The sequence below is a fragment of the Dermochelys coriacea genome, chromosome 23, assembly GCF_009764565.3.
Source record: "Dermochelys coriacea isolate rDerCor1 chromosome 23, rDerCor1.pri.v4, whole genome shotgun sequence".
Classification (NCBI taxonomy): Eukaryota; Metazoa; Chordata; order Testudines; family Dermochelyidae; genus Dermochelys; species Dermochelys coriacea.
Window position 1 is genome coordinate 6,920,424 of NC_050090.1, and position 15,612 is coordinate 6,936,035.

The 15,612-nt window shown below is 58.5% G+C and overlaps 2 protein-coding genes across 5 annotated transcripts; one reads left to right on the forward strand and one right to left on the reverse strand.

The window, feature by feature from the left end:
- The first annotated feature begins 695 nt into the window (after positions 1-695).
- Positions 696-3,083, forward strand: POLR1G (RNA polymerase I subunit G). Its single transcript, XM_038381860.2, has 3 exons — positions 696-1,090; positions 1,214-1,334; positions 1,969-3,083. Exons 1-3 carry the CDS (start codon positions 1,069-1,071, stop codon positions 2,639-2,641), a joined length of 816 nt encoding a protein of 271 aa, XP_038237788.1. The 5' UTR covers positions 696-1,068; the 3' UTR covers positions 2,642-3,083.
- A 3,785-nt stretch (positions 3,084-6,868) lies between these two features.
- ERCC1 (ERCC excision repair 1, endonuclease non-catalytic subunit) lies at positions 6,869-14,527 on the reverse strand. 4 transcript variants are annotated; one of them, XM_038381581.2, is made up of 10 exons: positions 14,123-14,527; positions 12,878-13,036; positions 11,516-11,821; positions 10,909-11,012; positions 10,469-10,568; positions 10,098-10,174; positions 9,249-9,348; positions 7,884-7,955; positions 7,343-7,411; positions 6,869-7,146 (listed from the first exon to the last, which is right to left on the reverse strand). In XM_038381581.2, exons 2-10 carry the CDS (start codon positions 12,956-12,958, stop codon positions 7,042-7,044), a joined length of 1,014 nt encoding a protein of 337 aa, XP_038237509.1. In that variant the 5' UTR covers positions 12,959-13,036; positions 14,123-14,527; the 3' UTR covers positions 6,869-7,041. The 4 variants fall into 4 exon arrangements, with proteins under 4 accessions (XP_038237509.1, XP_038237510.1, XP_038237508.1 ...); XM_038381582.2 differs by having other exon boundaries at positions 12,878-12,985; positions 14,123-14,327; XM_038381580.2 differs by lacking the exon at positions 14,123-14,527 and having other exon boundaries at positions 12,878-13,987.
- Positions 14,528-15,612: the final 1,085 nt, after the last annotated feature.

Here is a 15,612-nt window from a genome sequence, read left to right on the forward strand (position 1 = left end):
GCTGCTTGTCCCTCGCAAAGCGTTGTGAGAGACAGTCCCGGCTGGAGAGATAAGGGGGCACAGTTGTCCCACAGTCCCAGACTGCACTCCGAGGATCTCGTCACAGGGATGACCTGGTTAATTCTAGGACTGCCAGTCTGACATCGATCCCAGGCAACATAATGGAGTGGCTGATATGGGACTCGATTAATGAAGAACTGAAGAAAAATGTTGTAATTAATGCCAATCAACAGTTTATGGAAAACAGATCCTGTCAGACTAACCTGATATCTTTTTTGATGAGACTACAAGTTTGGTTGATAAAGGTAAGAGTGTTGACATAATATCTGTAAGGTGTTTGACCTGGTGCCCCACAACATTTAGACTAAAAAACTAGAATGATAAACCATGAACATGGCCCACATTAAATAGATTAAAAGCTGGCTGATGGATAGGTCTCATTACCTAACTGTAAACAAGGCATCGTCCCTGAGCAGTTGTGTCTCTACTGGGGTCCTGCTCAGTTGGCTATTGAAACATTTGTATCAGTGCCCTGGAAGCCAACACAAAACGTTCACTGCGGAGGTAAGAGGTGGGGAATGAGGAAGAGGCCAGGGCTCTGCCCCAGAGCCAGCTGCATTGCTCGCTGGGCACAAGCAAGGTGAGTTTTCATAGCCCAGGAAGCAAGCCTGCAGGCCATGCTCAGGGAGGAACTCGGTCCAGCCTGGAAGAAAAGGATGCGGGGAGGGATGTGGCTAATCAGCTCCCAGCACCAGGCTGGGGCCACAGGGGCCAGGGCGAACTGCCGGGCTGCACACACAGCGGCCTGCCGCTAGGGGCAAGGGCGGCGCTGTCCCCTCTGCGCGCGCCGCGGGGGAGGCCGGCGGCTTTGTGGAGGACGCGGCAGGGGTCGGACCGACACCCCGCCCGGCAGGATGGTCCAGGCCGGGACCGTACCAAGCCGCAGCAGGCGCAGAGCCGGAGATAGCGCTCCCCCTGCCAGGCCAGTGAGTCGGCCCGGCCGGGCCGGGGCGGGGCCAAGGAGCGGTGGCCCCACGTGGTTTCTTCCGCCGGCTCAGCGCCTGCAGCATGGAGCGGTTGGCGCTGGGGGGTGAGTGGGGCCGGGCCGGGCCGGGCCGGGCCGGGGGGGGGGTGTCGTCCCGGGCTCCCTCTCTGTGCAGCCCCCCCTCCCCGGGGCCCCTCTAACCCGCCCTTTACCGTGTCCTCCTGGCAGAGCTGCCGCGTTTCCAGTGCCCCCCGGATTTCTCCCCGAGCCCCTTCGCCCCCGCGGAGCTGCGGGGCCCCTCCAAGGAGCTGTGGCTGATCCGAGCGCCGGCTGATTTCAGCCCGGAGAGGTGAGGGGCAGGCCGGCCCTGCCGGAGGGGGCTGGGAGCCGGGACGCCTGGGTTCTCTCTAGGCTTGCCAGTGTTGCTTGGATGTATTCCTCTTTAATTCCTGGCGAATCCTGGAGGGTTGGCAACCCTAGCTGTGGGAGGGAAGTGGGGTCCCTAGCTGTGGGAGGGAAGTGGGGTCTAGTGGTCATTCACTGGGTGAACTTGGGCGAGATTCTTCCCCTCTGTATGGTGAGGATGATGTTCCTGCCCCCCTGTGCGGGGCTGGGTGGGGTGCTGTGGCTTTCCTTGTAATCTATCCAGCATGCCAAGCCCCTTGTGGGGGCCTGTTACCTTCCTGTCCAGTGCTTTCTCCCTTGGGTAGGGAGCGAAGCCTAGAAGGGCCCGCAGGACTGCGGCGAGGTGAGGTGGGGAGATCGCTGCTCTCCCCCCCAAGCTCTGTACTGGCTTTGGTCCTTCAGAGGCTTGTGCAAAGCCTGGGACTCGCAGAGCAGCCAGTTCTGAGCCCTGGTCTGCTGTGGGGGCACGGAGCCAGGGGCCTGGCCTGTGGGTGAGGCTGCCGCGAAGCTCATGTCCCCGGGTTACTGTGCTGTTCCAGCCCAAGGCTCACCTGAGGTTCTCCTGCTTCCCCCCTCAGCCTGGATGGCTGCGCTGTGCCCCTGGTTGGGTTCCAGACGCTGAAGACAAATTTTGATGGGACGCAGCGGGTCTTTGACATCCACAGTACCTTGGGGGAGCTGGGCAGTCCCTCCCTGCTAGTGTCCTCCACCCATTCTGGCCAGCTCTCCTGCGCAGCCTCCTTCTGCGGCTGCATGCGCATCTGCGAGAGATTTGGGGATCCCAGCAGCAGGAGCCCTGGCCAGGCTGTCGCAGCCAGGCCTCCCCTCCAGGTCCCAGAAGGCCTCCGGCAGCGTTTCCTGCCCTTTGGGGGCAGCCCAAAGCAACGATGCCCAGAGGCAGCCACATCCACGCCAGCGACAGATGTGCTGGGGTCTGCCAGGAAGAAGAAGAAGAAGAAGAAGAAGAGAGTGAAAGAGGAGCCTGTGGAGCTGCTGGTGTCGATAAAGCAGGAGCCTCCCGAGGAGCCCTGGGGCTGGGGGAGCGGTCATCTTGGCCCTGAACCCCCTGGAGGGGAGGATGATGGCTTGAGGGGGGCAGAGGGGACCACTCTGGAGCATCTGAGCCCCAAGCACAAGAAGAAGAAAAAGAAGCACAAATACGAGGCTTTGGAGGGGGCAGTCTGGCCAGGCAAGACCAAGCTGCTGGACCCCAGCTTCATAAAGCAGGAGCCTGCGTGCTCCCAGGAGTGAATGTGGCTGAAGCCTGGGGGCAGGGGGTTTGGCTCAAGACATGTGGGGTGGGGACGGCCCATCACTGCTCTGACCTGCTCCAGAGATGGGAATACCAGCTTCATAGGGGGTGCCCCAGACTACCCTCTAAAGTGCCAGCATCCCTCCATAGGCATTGGGTGCATCAGGCCCCCTGCTCCTCCAGGGCCACCCTGCAGTGCCTGCTGCCACAGGAATGAAGGGGAGGCCTTGGTGGCTCCAGGCAGAGCAGGACATGTTCTGGGCCCCAGCTGGCGACTGTGGCTAGGCTACTCTGGGTGCGCCTGGTGTTTGTGGCGGGTACTGGCTGAACCCTGCTGGCTGCCACCTGGGTGGCTGCAGGATCCTGTCTGAGGCTGGGAGGGGCCACAGGGAGTTGTGTTGTGTCTCTGCCTTCAGTTATAAATGCAAATATGCACGGGGACTTGTTCTGTCTTGTTTCAGCGCCGTGGCTGTAGGGTGCCCCTCACCACCAGTGACTGTTCCCTGGCGGGGAGGGGAGAGGGCAGCTATCTCCCCATGAGGCAAGGCACCCTCACCTCCCCAACCATTCCGGTTCTTGTGCTGCACCACCACCACCACCACACTGGAAGTAGGGTTGAGTCTGGTGCCTTGTACTGGCTTTCCCCAGGGTTTCTCCTGCGGGAGCTCGGAGGTTCCCAGCAGTCCTGGGGCTAGAGCTGGGGGTTGGGGGGGAGTCACCGAGCTCATGTCCCTATTTATCCAGCTGCCAGGGGCAGTGCTTTACTGTGCTCCCAGGCAACATGGCACAGTTGGGCAGGGGCCTCCCTCAGTGCCTCCTGCCTGCGTGTCAGGGAAGGTGTAGGGGACCGGATGGGAGGTTGGAGGCTGGCTGAAGCTGAAGCATGTTTGCTAGGAGAGGGGAGTTCTGCGGTGCGCCAGAGCCAGGGATTGGGCAGCAGTGCTTGGTGCATTCCTTTCTGCTGCTGGGGGGCTGGGGCCTGGCTCAGTGAGCCCCCTCTCCCCCCCAGGGTGAGCATCAATGCCCTGAGTGCTGAGGAGCTTCACCATTCCCTGCTAGGCCTCTCACTTAGTGTCCTGGCCACAGGGAGAAGGGTGTTAGCAGGGGAGCTGGGTGCCAGTGGGGCTCTACCTTGTAGGTCCTGCCCTGGTGTGGCTCCCGGGGGGGGAGAGGCAAGTGCCTGCTGGGAAGCTGGGCCAGGGTGCTGGGGGTGAGTGTGACCAGGCCAGTCACCCCAGTTGTGGGTGGAGTGTCGGGCCAGACGGCAGGGTGGGTTCTGGGCAGTACTTGCGGGGGGAGGATAGGGGAGTTGGGAACAGACTCTGCAGAAGCTGGAGGTGTGGGGTGCAGGGCTGCTGCCTCCAGCAGCTTCCCAAGCTCTGTGCACTCCCATGTGGACACAGCCATCACCTCATTGACCTGGCTCCGTGTCTGTGTGCATGCAGGGGAGCGGGCAGGGCCTGTGTCCCTGGGGGAGAGGAGCCAAGCAAAGCCATGGGAGTGGCAGATGCAGCCATTTTTGTGGGTGCCCTGGTGGGGCCCCAGTACTGGAGAGGGGCTGTCGGGGCACAGACACCTTTAGTGGCAGGCTCAGAGACAGTTGGCAGGGAAAGAGTGGGATGGGCAGGGCAAGGGCAGCACCCCTGGCATTAGCCCCAGTGACTCTCTCTGCCCCCACAGAATCCTGCTAAATCACTGCACCCCAAACCTCAGAGACCCCCAAGCTCCACTGAGTCATTGCACCCCCAAGCCTCAGAGATGCTGCCCCCACTGAATGACTGCACCCCCAAACATCAGGGACCCCCAAACTGCAGCCACCATTGAATCAGTGCACTCCCAGATGCCACTCTCCCAAGCTCACAGGAGGTATTTTATTTAACTTGCCTCATTTAAACCCTACTGCTCTGTCAGTGTAACTTCGTGAGTTAAACCTGGGGTGCTGTTATAGTGAACCATGTGCTGCAATTGAGAGGTCCCCTCCCGCAACCATTCACTTGTTTCAGCCCTGGTTCTGGGGCTGTCCCTGAAGCCCTACGCTGCTCCCATGATGCCTGTGACTTGCCCCAGCTGCTGCCCTTCTCTCAGCTCTGGCAGCTTGAACAGCTCCCTGGTGTGTGGGGGACTGTGGTGTCTGGCAGTGGCCATGGTTGGAGTTAGGGACTCCTGAGACAAAATGGGGATTTTTTGTAATAGTTTTAGAAGGCCTGCTTGTGCTTCAGTTTCCCCCATGAGTGGAAAGGGACTGTTTGCTCCCAGGGCAGGGTAAGTCACAGGGGTGACTAGTAACCAGTTGTTAGGGTGTTTGAGGCCCATATAGACCCTATTAGTGGAGCATCTGAGCAGACAATGGCAGATGGACACTGACACCTCACAACCAAGGACCCAGAGAGAAACAGACTCCCCAGCTCTGCGAGGTGGGGGCTAAGTGGAGCCTGTGGGAAGCTCTTAGGGGCACACCTGGAGTCTGATGGGGCATGCAGGACGACAGAGCTTGAACAAGGGGATTCACTACAGCTTGGCAGGGCTCTGGTTACCCCCCATGGACTATGCTTTAACCCAGTGGTTTTCAAACTTTTTTTCTGGCTACCCAGTTGAAGAAAATTGTTTGCTGTCCATAACCCAACAGAGCTGGGAATGAGGGGCTTGGGGTGTGGGAGGGTCTCAGGGCTGGAGCAGAGGGCTGTGGTGTAGGGCTGTGGATGAGGGGTTTGAGGTGCAGAAAGGGGCTCTGGGTTTGGGGGGGGTCTCAGGGCTGGGGATTGGGGTGTGGGAGGGGGTCAGGGCTCTGGGATGGGGCCAGGGATGAGGAGTTTGGGGTGCAGGAAGGGGCTCTGGGTTGGGGGGACCCTGGGCTGGGACAGGGAATTGCGATGCGGGCTTACCTCGAGCGGCTCCCTGTCAGCAGCACAGCGGGGTTGCTAAGGCAGGCTTCCTGCCTGTCCTGGCTCTGCGGACTGCGCTGCGCTCCAGAAGTGGCCAGCAGCAGGTTTAGCTCCTAGGCGGAGGTGCACAAGCAGCTCTGTGCAGGCACACCCACCCCAGCTCCCATTGGCCGGAAATCGGCAGAGCCGGTGCTCAGAGTGGAGGCAGCGTGTGGAGCCCTGTAGCCCTCCCCGCCTAGAAGCCAGACCTGCTGCTGGTCGCTTCCAGCGTGCAGTGTGGGGTCAGAACAGGCAGGGACTAGTCTGCCTTATCCAGGCAGCACCACTGAGGGGACTTTTAATGGTCCCGTTGCCGGTGCTGACCAGAGCCACCATGACCCGGTGCCTTACATTCTGCAACCCAGTCCCACAGTGCGAAAACCACTGCTTTAACCTACACTTCTCTCTGCTAACCTAAGGACTTCCTATGCTGTGTTCCACATGGCTACTAACCCCTCCTGGTTTGAAAGTGCTTTGAGTGGCTTGCAGAGGTGTATTGATCCTTTGAAAATGTACAAGTCTCCTTCAGGGGTCTGCCTCAGTGGGACGTGCTGAAGGGAGCTCACAGGGTGAAGCAGGGGTGCTGAAGGCCCAGAGGTCCAGTCTAAGGAGATGGTGAAGCTACAGGGCTAGCCCTGGAGGAAGAGTCAGACCCCTATAAGAGTTCCTCCCACAGAGTGTTTCAAAGCTGAGGCCTTAGCATTTACCCTACGGATCTGACAGCTCCCTGCTGGGGCCCTAGCACACACAAGGGTGAGCAGCTTTCCCTTCCCCCACTCCAGCTCCTGGCATCAAGGCAGTGCTCTAACCCCAGAGACCTGGAGTCCTTGCTCTAGCACATCTCCCCTGGCTGCACTAGAAGCTATTGGCTGCTCCCTCCCAGGGGCTCGCTGCCTATGTGGCAGTGGGGCAAGGGAAGGGGCTGGGAGGAACCCCAGCAGGGGACTCCCCCACATATGTGCAGGGAGTGCCAGGTTGGCATGGATTCCTGCACCTGCAGTGCATGCCCTTGAGGCTGCAGGCTACAATGCATGCTATCAGTGCAGTGGGTGGAGGGGATTGAAACCGCTCCCTCACACTTCCCCAGGCTGAGATTCCTGAGCCAGCCAGCACCCCTCCCCCGGAGGACGTGGGGAGCCTAGATGCCAAAAACTCCTGTCCAGCTACCAGGTGGGGCTGTGTCCAAGTTTCTGCTTTACCCATTATCTGGCCCCTGGCAGTGACGTTGGATGAGCCCCCCACGCCCTGCAGGCAGACTCAGCATGGGTAAGAGGACTCCATGAGCCAAGCCAAACCTGCATGAGATGCTGTTTGGTGGCCAGGCCAAACTGCGGCTTTATTGTCAAAGTCCAGACTCGCAGAAACAGCTGGGCTTTGGTTCCTTGTGCTGCTAAGAATCCCCCGAGGCCCTGGCTTCCTGGCAGACAGCATACAGCGTGCTGGCAGGGACACGTTGCCTTCTGGGCAAGGGGGGTTGTTTATTCCTGCTTGTCTGTGCTGCTGGCAGTGCTGTGGGGGAGTGGCTCTCCGCATTTGGGGATCTTCAGAAAGGGCTCATGGAGGGTGTCAAAGAGCCTCTTGGCCTGTAAGGAAATCAGAGGAAAGCCATGAGCCGGTGAAGGCTGGAGCTCTGGGGCCAGCATCCTCTGCTGGGGCTTTCACCCAGGAATGCAGCCAGCTGGTTCCATGCAGCCTCTTTGGTGCACAGGTAAGGCACTGGGGGAGATGAGCACCCAGCTGGTGCATCAGAGAGAAGTTCTCCATCCTGCTCCTACTCACCTTCTGGGGGCCGATGCCTGGGCAGAGGGAGAGATCCTCCTTGGATGCTTGTGCAATGTTTGCTAGAGACTGAAACAACAACGTTCAGAGTCAGAGGTGACCCCAGAAAGCCTAGGCCGCAAGTCGTGACCCTGCCAGGTCCTTCTGTTCGGCCCCAGCACTCTGCCCCTCACGCTCACTGGGAAGTAGTGACCCAGTCCTGCCGCTGCACTGCAATATGGTGTGTGGGCTGGTCACACATCTCCTCCCAGGGGGGCTCTTGCAGCTATAGGGGGTGGGGGGTTCAGCAGCTTGGGCCAGGCTGGTTTGCCATCCTATTCTTTCCTGCAACTCACATGCCTCTCTGGGGGCAGCATCCTGCTCTGACAGACAGTGCTCATGCACAGCATGGAAAGCCCAGAGACCCAGCTGGGGACCTGTCCTGCGTGAACTGATACAAAGGGAGCAATGGGCCTAAGTAGTCCCAAAAGGCAGCCTGCCCTGCTCAGAGCTAGTAGTGGCAAGGCCCAGTCTGCACCCTGATGGGCAGGAGGTGGCTCACCCCAAATGTTGAGAGAAGGCTCAGCGTGTCCGTCTTGTTAACTGACTTCACGCTGGTGAGACAATCTGTCACCTGGAAAGAGAAACAGCAGCTGCATAGAATCATAGAAGATTAGGGTTGGATGAGACCTCAGGAGGTCATCTAGTCCAACCCCAACTAAAACATCCCAGCCAGGGCTTTGCTAAGCTGGGCCTTAAAAACCTCTAAGGATGGAGATTCCACCACCTCCCTAGGTAACCCAGTCCAGTGCTTCACCACCCTCCTAGTGAAATAGTGTTTCCTAATATCCAATCTAGACCTCCCCCACTGCAACTTGAGACCATTGCTCCTTGTTCTGTCATCTGCCACCGCTGAGAACAGCCGAGCTCCTTCCTCTTTGGAACCCCCCTTCAGGTAGTTGAAGGCTGCTATCAAATCCCCCCTCACTCTTCTGCAGACTAAATAAGCCCAGTTCCCTCAGCCTCTCCTCGTAAGTCATGTGTCCCAGCCCCCTAATCATTTTCGTTGCCCTCTGTTGGACTCTCTCCAATTTCTCCACATCATTTCTGTAGTGCAGGGACCAAAACTGGATGCAATACTCCAGATGTCACCTCACCAGTGCTGAATAGAGGGGAATAATCATTTCCCTCGATCTGCTGGCAATGCTCCTACTAATGCAGGCCAATATGCTGTTCGCCTTCTTGGCAACAAGGGCACGCTGCTGACTCATATCCAGCTTCTCATCCCCTGTAATCCCCAGGTCCTTTTCTACAGAGCTGCCGTTTAGCCAGTTGGTTCCCAGCCTGTAGCAATGCCTTGGATTCTTCTGTCCTAAGTGCAGGACTCTGCACTTGTCCTTGTTGAACCTCATCAGATTTCTTTTGGCCCAATCCTCTAATTTGTCTAGGTCACCTATCCCTACCCTCCAGCCTGTCTACCTCTCCCCCCAGCTTAGTGTTACCCGCGAACTTGCTGAGGGTGCAATTAATCCCATCATCCAGCTCATTAATGAAAATGTTGAACAAAACCAGCCCCAGGACCGACCCCTGGAGCACTCCACTTGATACCTGCTGCCAACTAGACATCGAACCGTGCAGGTGGCAGCGCCCCTCCTTGGCCGGGGGAAAGTGTACTCACACCAGTCATAAACTTAATTCCCCTCTCCCCTTCCCACTGCATGTTGCTGAGAGACACTTCTGCTACAGGAGACCTAGTGAGGACACTGCTGTGGGGAAGCTCACCACATTGGTTGGATGCTGCCATGGGACTGCTGTGGGGAAACTCATGGTATGGGGGTCCCTGGCAGGGCACTGCTGTGGGGAAGCTCAGCACAGAGGTCCCTGGCATGGCACTGCTGCGGGGAAGTGCACAGCGGGGTAGCCTTACTATGGACAGGAAGTCCTGATCCACCTTCTCCTTGAGCAGGTCAGCTGGTTTCTGCTCATAGGCTTTGTACGTTTCCAGGTAGCGACCAGCTTCTTCGGGGCTGAGGGGAACCGGAGACCCAAGAATTAGCTCAGGATTCATGAGACTGGATGGAACAGGCACAGCGCACACCAGGAAAGGTTAACGCCACAATGCTGAGCCCCGCTGGAAGGTGCCCCAGCTGGCAGGGAGTGGTGTTCAAAGCCAGGCACAGGCAGGGCCCAGCTGGCAGGCTGGCTGAGCAGCTGCTAGGGCCAATGTTCAACTCCATGCTTAGGCCCCAGTCCCGCTGCTGTCATCGGCTTCACAGGGTCCCTGGATGCTCCCCAAGGCCCACGGGGGGCAGTCAAGTGGAGCTTTCAGCCCACAGGCCTAAGCACACGCTGAGGACGATGGGGAGCCTTTGGGCAGCGCTTGAAAAATGAAACATGCTGCCCCGAGAGGACTCGCCACCTCCAGCCAGCTGGGCTTGATCTGCTCCTCCCTGGGGAAGGGACCTGCCCACGATAACAGTGTTGGGAATGGAACCCAGGAGTCCAGTCACAATGGCAGCCAAATCCCCAGGTTACCCACCAGCTCCATCTCATTCCAGCAGAGATGGGAGCAGGGGCCTGGGTCTCATGCCCCTTGGCAGGACACACCCAGGCTGACCTGACCCAGCCTCCAGCTCCCCCACACGTCTTGCCCCTTGGCAAGGCACTCCCAGCACATCCCAGCTGGCATGAAGCCCACCTGGCCCAGCTTCTGACTCCCCACTCCCTGGGTCTGGGTGTCACCCTCGATGGGATGGGCCCAGCCTACAGCTCTCACCTCCAGGCCAGGATGAGGGTGCAGTCGGCCAGGATGCACAGCTTGGCCAGTTCTTTCAGTGACTGCTGTGGGTCCTTCTACAGAAAAGGAAAGCAATTCCCCTCTGAGATGGGAGGCAGGGGGTATATGACGAGGGATGAAGGGGGAATTGAGCTGGGGAGGGACGATGGGAGTGGCTGGGTGAGGCCATGGAGGCCGGAGAAGCAGGTGGATCACTGTGCAATAGGTTGGGAAACTGGGGAGGTGGCTGCGGGGATGGGAGCTGGTTCCAGCCCCTCTCCCCCAGCCCTGCAGCGGCGGGGGACAAGGCACTGTTGCAGGGGAGGGACTGGTTCAGGCTAGGAGGGGACCGAGGCACGGGGGCTCCTTACCACATCGACCTGCACCAGCAGCACCTGCACTGCGTACATCTTCCCCAGGAGCTGCAGCCGCTCATGGATGTATTTGGGGTTCAGGTTGTGGTACCGCAGGCTGCGAGGGGAGCAGAGAGCAGCGGAGCCATGGGCAACCCCTATCCCGCCTGCCCCACTGGCAACTCTCCTTGCCTGCTCCGCAACCCCAGCTCTCACAACCATCGGCCTGCTCCCGAACTCCCCCAAGAGCCCAGCTCTCCCAGCCATCATCCTGACCCACCCAATCACCCCAAGTGCCCAGCTCTTCCAGCCATCAACCTTCCCCACAACCCCTGACCCAGAGCCCGGCTTTCCCAGACATCAGCCTGCCCCCCAACCAGCTCTCCCAGCCATCGGCCTGACCCCCAACTCCACCCCCAGAAAGCCCAGCTCTCCCCGGCATTGGCTCCCCCACCAACCTCAGGAAGAGGGCACACGTGCTCTGGCCCAGCACATAGTCAGGGATGATCTCGCCAAACTCCCAGGGAATGTTGCGCACAAATTTCAGGATGGGGTTCCCCCGCTGAGAAGAGAGGGGGAGTCATCACAGCATCAGAAATGGGTGCCAGCCGTGACGGGACACTGTTAAGATATTGTGGAGCCCCCGATGGGGGGGGGGGCAGGGGCAAGCCCTCAATGTGAGCGGCTGGGAGAGAGTGGGTGGGTGAGTCCCTGACAGAAGATCTGGGGAGAGGCTAGGTTGGGGAAGAGGTAGGATGGGCAAGCCCTCAATGGAGGAGCTGCAGAGAGGCCAGGGGAGGTGGGGTTGGGCAAACCCTTGACAGGGGCACCCGGGAGAGGATAGGGCAGGGCAGGCAAGCCCTTGATGGGGGGCATCAAAGAGAGACCCAGAGTGGTCAAGCTCCCGATGGGGATGTGGGGCACTGAACCATGTAGCAGAAGAGCCAGGGCCTGGAGAGACCCTCACTCCACAGACCTCTCCTGCAGAGAGAGACTGCCCCCTCTGATGCCAAAAGAGAGCGAGGAGAAGTGCCTCTCAGGCAGCCACCTCACACCCACTCTCACCTGGCGAGCGCTGACGATGATGCAGTTGCTCTTGGCCCCCGGTTTCAGCATGGGGCTGGGGTCCGAGTCCCCACTGGCAGCAGGGGGTACAGTGCTGGCCTCACTGCCTGGAGGGAGCACTCCTGAGGCAGTTCCTGCTCTGGACCGCGATGATGCAGCTGTCACCCTGGCAGGCGGGGAGACTGGCATGGAGGCCGAGGGCACAGAGATCTGTGTGACGACGTATTCGGCATAGGAGGTGGCCCCAGGCAGGGCAGAGGCCCTGGGCTCTGCTGCAGAGCAAGAAGATTTGAAGATGGGTCTCACCTGGCGGGAAGCAACAAACCCTGGGTGAGAAGGAGACAGAGCCAGCTGTGCATGGGCAGAGACGTCTCAAGGGGAGCTGGGTATGAGTTGGAGTGACCCCAAGTGTGCCAGGGATTCCCTGAGCAAGCAGGATGTTTCTTGGGGGAAGCACTGAGCCAGCTCCGTGCTAGGGCCCCCAGAATGAGCAGTGTAGTAGAAAGAGGAAGCCTGACGCATGAGCCTGGTACAAGGCCTGAAGCCTGAACCAAAGTTAGCAAAAGTTATGCTATGAGCAACAGCCAGGTCCTGCAAACTCAGATGCTTGCCTGCAAGTCAGTGTCCGGCACACGAATACAGCACCGGTATTGCTAGCATTGCTAAAACACACTGGCTATGTAAACATGTTCCAGCAGGCCAGTACAAGAACACCCCAACCTAGCACTTGATAAAATGGTTTGACAAAAGTAATAAATAGGGATATTTTGTCTGAAACATCACAAGTAAAAGTACAATGACAGGTGGTGAATAGAAATATTTTGTCGGAAACATCAGGAGGAAAGTATAAGGGGAGGTAACAAACATGTCATGAAACCCCTAAGGTGATATGTAAGTTGTTTATCCCAGATTGTTTGTTTTCATTTATAAATGTTGGAATACCTCACTTTAACCCTTCATCTGGCCTAGGGGGCAGTGGGAAGTCCTGCCACTAACTGAGCTAGTCCATTGTCACAGGCATACATGTGTTAGTGTACTTGTAACCATTGAGCCAAGGCATTAGCACCGTGCTTTGTTGGCAACAAACTTGGCCGGGCACCTTCACTACTAAACCAAGTCTTGTGGTCTCATTGGGCAGTTCGAATGGAGCCTGCTGTAAGGGCTGTTTGGCCAGGGCCAGTGCAGCACGCGAAAAAAACACATGCACACAACTGAACATCTGATGACAAGCAGGGTGTGCCTGGAGGTTCCTGGGGAGGGGCAGAGCCAACTCAGTGCTGTGTGTGTGAATCCCAGCGTCCCTGGACACAACCAGCTACCTATCAGGTCCTCTCCAAGAGCCACCCCTGCCTCCTTTCCTACCATGGTATGTTCAGGGTCCTGTGACTGCACGGTGAATCTCTTCCTCCCCTCAGGGGCCTGGGCTGCCTCCGGGGACTCCATCCTTCAGAACCCAGCCTGGAGCGATTCCTGGGGAGAGTCCAGAACAGACACCAGCAGGGACCAGTCTCACCCAGCGGCCTGGTTATGAAGAGTTCATAGTCCCGTGGTTACGCACCAAAGAGCTCTCAAGTGCAGGGGCTCAAGGTAGCAGGGCTTGAGCTCAGCACTGCACAGCATTTATCTTGCTAGCCCACTCAATGCGGCCCATTCCTTGGGGTTACGGTTGAGGTGCCCCAAGGGAAAACATTGGGATAGGGTCCCCTGGGCATAAGTCAGTAACATGTGGCCAGGGGGGGAGGGGTTGTCCTACACTGATGTTTGGCTGGTGCCAGGAGCCAATCGCTTGTACAGGCTTATCTGCCATGGGGAAATACTGGATGACACAGACTCTCCCAGCCTGGTGTTTGTGACCCCCCCGAAGTCATGGACAAGTTCAGGAGACTTTCTTTATGGCTAAATGGGGATGGGGGGGAAAGGTCAGCATGGCAGGAGCTGAGAGACCCTATTTCCCAGAGGGCTCTGGGGTGCCTTACACAGTTCAGGGCTCCTAGCAATAGGGCTAGGGCTGGCTCCCCCACTGCAGCCCACGAGTCAGGGCCCAGTGCTCTCTGCCCAGGTCAGGGATTGACGCCCCCTGCCAGAGTTAGGGGGCCAGGGTAAGTGCCAGGGTCGGGACCAGAGTTGCCAACCCTCCCGGATGGGCCGGGAGTCGCCAGGAATTAAAGACGGAGCCTTAAAGGTTCTGAGATGGGATGAACTCCCCGGGAATACAGCCAATCAAAACCGGCAACTCTAGTCAGGTCTGGGTCATGGGTCGAGGGTCGGGGATTGAGGCCTCCGCCAGGGTCATGGTCAGGTCTGGGGGAAGGTGCCTGGAGGGGGTCAGGGTTTGGGGCTGGGTCAGGGGTCACTGCCCTCCCCCCCCCCGGGGTAGGTGCTGGGGTCAGGGGTCGCGGTTGGGGTCAGAGCCTGGCACCCCGCCCCCCTTCCCGCCAGGGTCAGGCCTCGGGCCGTCCCTGCTACCGCCCAGTCACGTGCCGTTTTTCAGCAGGGCGGGGGAATCACCAGCAGGACCCCTCCGCCCTGTGATTGGCTGTGACGCCAGGAGTCAAGACCACGCACGCGCCGGCGTCCCCACGCATGCGCACTAGCCTTCGTCCTCACCGGCACCGCGTCCCCCTAATGAAGGAAGGAGCGGAGCGGTTCCCGCGTCGAGCGCGAGCTGGGGGTTGGCCGCAGCCCCGCGGGTCTCTGTGGTGTCCAGCGATGGCCCGCAGGGAGGACGCCAGCTCCGCCGCGCCGCCGGACTCTATGGGTGTAGAGACAGGGAGAGCGGCTTCCCCCGATGGCCGCTCTACCTGCGGGGCCGCCGGGACTCTTTGGTAACGAGAAGCGAGACGAGGTCGCTGGGGCTGGTCTAGCCTCGGGTCCTCCGGACTCTATGGTTGGAGCCCGGGACGGCTCTGGCTCTGTGGTAGCGAGAAGCTGGAGGAGGCGTCGAGATGGGCTCATTGGGGCCTGACAAGCTTCGGGTCCTCCGGACTCTATGGTGGGGGGGGGAGGCTGGGGCCCCAGATTGCTGGTGGGGTTAGTGCGCAGAAGCCCACTGAGCTCCTTGCAGGGTCGGGGGAGGGGGTGAGATGCTGCTTGGCAGGTCCCGCTCCCCTACCCCTTTTTTATTTCTAGGTTCTAGTTTTGCTGCATGTCGCACTGTTGCACATTAAAATAATACATTTCATAGATCAGGGTTGGAAGGGACCTCAGGAGGCATCTAGTCCAACCCCCTGCTCAAAGCAGGACCAAGCCCAACTAAATCATCCCAGCCAGGGCTTTGTCAAGCCGGGCCTTAAAAACCTCTAAGGAAGGAGAGGAAGGATCCACCATCTCCCTAGGTAACCCATTCCAGTGCTTCACCACCCTCCTAGTGAAAAAGTATTTCCTAATATCCAACGTAAACTTCCCCACTGCAATGTGAGACCGTTTCTCCTTGTTCTGTCGTCTGCCACCACTGAGGACAGCCGAGCTCCATCCTCTTTGGAACCTCCTGTGACATAACTGACATGAACTGTGACCGTTTAGATCGTTATTGCAACCAGAGTCCTATGGTTGCACCTGGTCTTATACAGAGGAGGTCAAATGGGGTGTCTATGGAAAGGTTTCAGAGTAGCAACCGTGTTAGTCTGTAAGGGACTGCGGAAGACTTTGTTATGGCCTAGCCAGGGAACTTCCGCTTTCTCGAGCCGAGAGGTTACTGTGGGACATAGATAGCTGCTTCCTTATTGTGGGATAGAGATAGTTCTTGAAGGACACAGCTGCTTTGCATGGCCCTTCGCCAGGTAGCGGAAAGCCCCCCTTTGAGAAGTACCTAATTCTATATTCATGAGCTGTTTTTGTGTAGTGCTTATTAAGGCTGACTGTCTGCCCCTCCGTCAGACTCTGTCCCACGCAAAGCTCCAGTGTGCTGGGTTCCCCGCCTTCGTGACTGCAACGCTTGGAGTCCCTGTTGCAGGCGGGTCACTAACCTTCAATAAAGCCAGTAACTCACAGCTGTGTGTAAGCCTCATTTTTCTCAGAGTACTCCTGCCAGGCCTGTGGTGCTTCGAGCACCTTGGCCCAGAACAGTCTGTATTCACAAAAAAAAAAAGGAGGACTTG

Coding starts and splice junctions, on each gene's coding strand:
- POLR1G (XM_038381860.2), top strand. CDS start 1,069: ATGGAGCGGTTGGCGCTGGGGG. Junction 1,091..1,213: donor GGAGCGGTTGGCGCTGGGGG/GTGAGTGGGGCC, acceptor TCCTCCTGGCAG/AGCTGCCGCGTTTCCAGTGC. Junction 1,335..1,968: donor GCTGATTTCAGCCCGGAGAG/GTGAGGGGCAGG, acceptor TTCCCCCCTCAG/CCTGGATGGCTGCGCTGTGC.
- ERCC1 (XM_038381581.2), bottom strand. CDS start 12,958: ATGGAGTCCCCGGAGGCAGCCCAGGCCCCTGAGGGGAGGAAGAGATTC. Junction 10,569..10,908: donor ACGTGTGCCCTCTTCCTGAG/GTTGGTGGGGGA, acceptor CTCCCCTCGCAG/CCTGCGGTACCACAACCTGA. Junction 7,147..7,342: donor CAGGCATCGGCCCCCAGAAG/GTGAGTAGGAGC, acceptor ATTTCCTTACAG/GCCAAGAGGCTCTTTGACAC.